Source organism: Bison bison, unplaced genomic scaffold (assembly GCF_000754665.1).
Source record: "Bison bison bison isolate TAMUID 2011002044 unplaced genomic scaffold, Bison_UMD1.0 scf7180017864266, whole genome shotgun sequence".
Taxonomy (NCBI): Eukaryota; Metazoa; Chordata; class Mammalia; order Artiodactyla; family Bovidae; genus Bison; species Bison bison.
This window is the reverse complement of record NW_011494838.1, coordinates 956,456-961,597: the sequence shown is the minus strand read 5'-3', so window position 1 is coordinate 961,597 and position 5,142 is coordinate 956,456. Positions and strand designations below refer to the sequence as shown.

The window sequence follows — 5,142 nt, the reverse complement described above, 5'->3', positions numbered from 1 at the left end:
CTCTGTGTGATTTCTAGGGTTTATCTGCTAAGCCTTAAGTAAATCGGTTGGATAAAATTAAAAGCTGCAGTTCTGAAAATCACCGTCTGGTAATGGTAACCCCTGCTGAGCCGTGCCGCTGCTGCTGTGAGCAGCTGATGCGTGTTTTGTGGGTCTGTGCTTTCAGGGCAGTTCTGGGTTGTCTTCAGCTGTGGGCTGATGGAAGCTGGAAATGACGAATCCCTTTGGAATGTCACTAATTCGTGAATAACTTTCCCATCTTCGCTGAGTGATTTCATCTCATTTTTCTGTAAAGTTTATTTCCCTTTTGAGAATTTATTTGACTTAATGAGTTTCTTAGCACTGAAGGCATTTGCGTGTTGAAGTCAGTTTTGCAGTTAGAAAAGGACCCACTTGCTTCGGTGCTTTTACAGGCACTGTTTCTGAAGTTGAAAACTTTATCAAAACCCTGGGCACGTTCCTGGTTCTAACAGATCAGAAGTCAGTGTCTTGTGCTTTGAGGAAATTACTCTCAGTTTTAGGATTTTAGAAAACTGTTCAGCTAGAGCCCTTTTAATGAGGGATCTGTGTCAGTGACTTTGGGAAGACGTGTAACTCGTGTGAACCTGGGTGTCTTCGGTCCTGTTTAGATGAGGGGGTGCTGGTGATCAAGAGGTAACATTAATTCCTTATTAAATGCATTTTCCTCCACAAAGCTTCCTAAAGTGTTGTGTTTACACAGTTTTTTCTATCACTTTAGTGGCAGTATGTTAATTTTTCATTAGCAGGGTTCACACTAAGCCTTGTTGCTCATTTTTAAAATGAGGGAGAGTTCTCTTATTTATTCTTGAGTTTTCATCTGTTTACTTTTGTTTTGGGTTTTAATTTTAAAGCACTGTAATCTCCTGAAGGGGCTTCCCTGGTAGCTCAGCTGGTAAAGAATCCGCCTGCAATGCAGGAGACACTGGTTTGATTCCTGGGTTGGGAAGATCCCCTGGAGAAGGGTTAGGCTACCCATTCCAGTATTCTTGGGCTTACCTGGTGACTCAGATGCTAAAGAATCCTCCTGCAATGCAGGAGACTTGGGTTTCATCCCTGGGTGGGGAAGATCCCGTGGAGAAGGGCATGGCTGCCCACTCCAGTATTCTTCCTGGAGAATCCCCATGGACAGAGGAGCCTGGTGGGCTACAGTCTGTGGGGTCGCAAAGAGTCAGACACAACTGAGCAACACAGCACAGCACAGCACAAGCTCCAGAGGAAAGCAGAAGCAGAATCCGTTAATTGATCCCAGTATTTGTAGTGTGTGTGCAAGTTTAGTCTTCTTTATTTTTTAATTTTTAAACTTTTGGGGGGTTTGAATTACCCAAGAGCAGCTTATTATTTACTCTGTGATTACATTTCCTGTTAAGCAGTTTGGGATACTCCATTTTTCACTTAAGATAATTTTTAGAAATAACATGTTTAATCCTTGTCTGTTGGCGGGATCCCTCCTCAGGTGTCCATGTGCCAGCCTTTCCCCCCCTCCAACCCGAGGGCATCTGAGACGCCCACAGCGGCGGGTCCTGGGCTCACCAGGGGTGGGCTGAGCGGTGTTTGGTGGTAACAGAAGGAGGTAGGCCAGGGCTGGGCTGCAGCTGTGGTGGGAAGGGGTCCCGTGACCCCACCGTCTGGCTCCTGGGGTTCCTGCCTCCTCCCCCAACTCTCTGGACCTCATCACTACAGTCCATCTTGACAGGCACTGACCTAGAAAACTGGGCAACTTGCAGTGTGAATGTGTAAGAAGCTTCCAGAATTGATTATTTCATCCTTAGTTTAGTTCAGTCAGTCTGTGTCTGACTCTTTGCGACCCCGTGAACCGCAGCACACCAGGCCTCCCTGTCCATCACCAACTCCTGGAGTTTACTCAAACTCATATCCATTGCATTGGTGATGCCATCCAACCATCTCATCCTCTGTCATCCCCTTCTCCTCCTGCCCTCAATCTTTCCCAGCATCAGGGTCTTTTCAAATGAGTCAGCTCTTCGCACGAGGTGGCCAGAGTATTGGAGTTTCAGCTTCAACATCAGTCCTTCCAATGAGTATTCAGAACTGATATCCTTTAGGATGGACTGGTTGGATCTTCTTGCAGTCCAAGGGACTCTCAGGAGTCTTCTCCAACACCACAGTTCAAAAGCATCAATTCTATGGCACTCAGCTTTCTTTAGAGTCCAACTCTCGCATCCATACATGACCACTGGAAAAACCATAGCCTTGACTAGACGGACCTTTGTTGGCAAAGTAATGTCTCTGGTTTTTAGTATGCTGTCTAGATTGGTCATAACTTTTCTTCCAAGGAGTAAACGTCTTTTAATTTCATGGCTGCAGTCACCATCTGCAGGGATCTTGGAGCCCAAAAAAATAAAGTCTGACACTGTTTTCACTGTTTCCCCATCTATTTCCCATGAAGTGATGGGACCGGATGCCATGATCTTCCTTTTCTGAATGTTGAGCTTAAAGCCAACTTTTTCACTCTCCTCTTTCACTTTCATCAAGAGGCTTTTTAGTTCCTCTTCACTTTCTGCCATAACGGTGGTGTTATCTGCATATCCGAGGTTATTGATATTTCTTGTTGCAATCTTGATTCCAGCTTGTGCATCCTCCAGCCCAGCGTTTCTCATGATGTACTCTGAATATAAGTACATATTTCATCCTTGGTATTTATTTAATTGGTGAGTGTTCCTTACCTGCTGGAACCCCAGTGATTTCTGGTAAGGAATAAACCTTCCCCTGCACTAAGATTTCCTCATGATGAAATGAACCCTTGAGACAGAACTCATAATCAAAGGGTAAACTCTGTGATGAAGTAGAGAATTGTTTTTGCTTTCTTATTAGCTCATGACCAATACCCAGTTATTCTTAGAAAAAATGGATTATCCCTGATATCTTTACCAACATTCAGTGGTTCAGCTGTTGCTCATGTTCTTTGAAAGGATTTCTTTACTCTCATCTTTCTGAAGTTCATGCAAGGTGATGTCAGTGTTGATATTTTGCTTTGCTTTTGAGTTGTTTTTAAGAAGTGGGCACAGAAGCCTCCCTTCAGACGTACCTCCTGGAGGAGTAGCGATAGGAGAGCTAACGCAGACCCAGACAGGCGTCGCCGCGTGTGGGGCCGTGTTCCAGAGCCTCTGTGTGTCTGTGGAACTTCAGCGACTGATCCGGAAAGACCGCAGTCCCCAGCCTTTCTGGCACTAGGGACCGGTTTTGTGGAAGACAGTTTTTCCCCGGGTGGGGGTGGGGGTGGTCTCGGGAATGATTCGAGTGCGTCACATTTATCGTGCAGTTTATTTCTATTTTTATTGCATCAGCTCCACCCCAGATCATCAAACATCTGATCCCAGAGCTTGGGGCCCCCTGCTGCAAGGCACTGCCATTCCCTCCATTTTACACAGGAAGAAACGGAGGCAGAGAAGCGTGCATTCTTATTTAAGAATCAGCATTCAGTGGCAGCCCAGGGATTCAAATCCCCAACCTGGAGAAGCAACGTCCTGTCAGGCTGGCACCAGGCCTCCAACTGGGGGCCTTCTGGCTGGTTTAGGTTCAGGCTTGCAGCTCCGTGTGATGTGGCCTCCGCAGGTTGGTGCCCAGTAAGAGGGGAGGGCACGTCCTGGGAGTGCAGGACTGAGCCAGAGAGGCGCTGCTCGCCAGGCGGGAGGACAGGAGCAGCCCAGCCACGGAGGGTGCAGAGCAAGGCCTACCCGAGTTACTCTGCAGGGAAGTGTGGGATTTGATCATCCCTCAGGGAGTGTGCAGAGCAGGGCCTGTCCGAGTTACTCTCTAGGGAAGTGTGGGATTTGGTCGTCCGTCAGGGGGTGTGCAGAGCAGGACCTGTCCGACTTACTCTGCAGGGAAGTGTGGGATTTCATCTTCCGTCTACCCGCAGCAGCGACGGAGGGGCGCCCTGGGCAGGTGTCTCCACGTCTGCATGTAGCCACGGTAGAGATGTGTTCTGAGGTCCTGGGCAGACAGGCAGACTCAGCGCACACGGGTTTGCAGGGCTGGGGAAGCAGACACTTCAGAGTCAACGTCTTCATCCTCTATGGGCCCCTTCCGGAGCTAGCAGACTCCTCCTGAGAAGGATGGGGCAGCGAAATTGAGTCCCTGAGGACCACGGGGGTCGGTGTCCAGGGAGCACGGTGTTAGCCACAGGTGACCATAAGTGAGGTCGTGTGGCCCTGGGCCAACACAGCTGCATTTTCCAACACTGAGATTTGAATTTCACATGATATTCACATGTCGACAAACATTCTTCTTTGGAAATTTTCAGTCATTTAAAGACATAAGAACCGTTCTTAGTCTGCAGGCCATATAGAAATAGGCACCAGCCTGTTGTGTGGTTCTTCGATTAGCCTTGGTTGCTTCTGTTTTAGAAGAATGGGATTTGAGTGGATGACTGGGTCCAGACGAATTTAGTCTTTACAATTCCTATTCCCTAGATTATTTCTGGGCATTTGAAAGTGGGCTTCCCAGGTGGCTCAGTGGTAAAGAATCCGCCTGCTGATGCAGGAGACGCAGGTTCGATCCCTGGGTTGGGAAGGTCCCCTGGAGGAGGGCATGGCACCCACCCCAGTATTCTTGCCTAGAGAATCCCATGGACAGAGGAGCCTGGCGGGCTACAGTCCACGGGTCATAAAGAGTCAGGCGCGACTGAGCACGGACGCACACGTTTGAAACTGTATCGTGTCGGTCGCAGAACCTTACCTTCAGTGCATTTTACCTGTTTGTCAGGAAATTTTATTTTCTTCGGGCTCTGAGGCATGTGCTCTGTTAACTGTTCATAAACTGCCCTCCACCAATCTGTGAGTCTGGGGTGTGGTGGTCTGACGTCTCCAGTAGGAGGTTTTCCCCAGATAAAGAGAGGAGCCCCCGTGGAGGAACTCTCCTTGCTGTGCAAGCGTTCTGTTTGTGTCCTCACACGATCGTGAGCGTGGACACTGTCTCCAGGCCCCAGCGGAGGTCTCGTCGCCCTCCGAGTGCCAGCCTGGCGCGTGCTAACCCCGTGTTTCTTGTTGCAGCCTGGCGCGTGCTGACCCCCTGTTTCTTGTTGCAGCTATCTGTACAAGAATGAGATCCAGGCGATTGACCGGCAGGCCTTCAAGGGGCTTGCCTCTCTTGAGCAACTGTAAG

General features: G+C 48.8%; 1 protein-coding gene across 1 annotated transcript in view; it reads left to right on the top strand.

Moving 5' to 3' along the window:
* PXDN (peroxidasin) overlaps nucleotides 1-5,142 on the top strand; it is a 40,178-nt gene that overhangs the window by 2,728 nt on the left and 32,308 nt on the right. Inside the window, exon 4 of the mRNA XM_010848440.1 lies at nucleotides 5,066-5,137. Coding sequence (XP_010846742.1) covers nucleotides 5,066-5,137 — 72 coding nt within the window. The remainder of the gene's footprint in view (nucleotides 1-5,065; nucleotides 5,138-5,142) is intronic.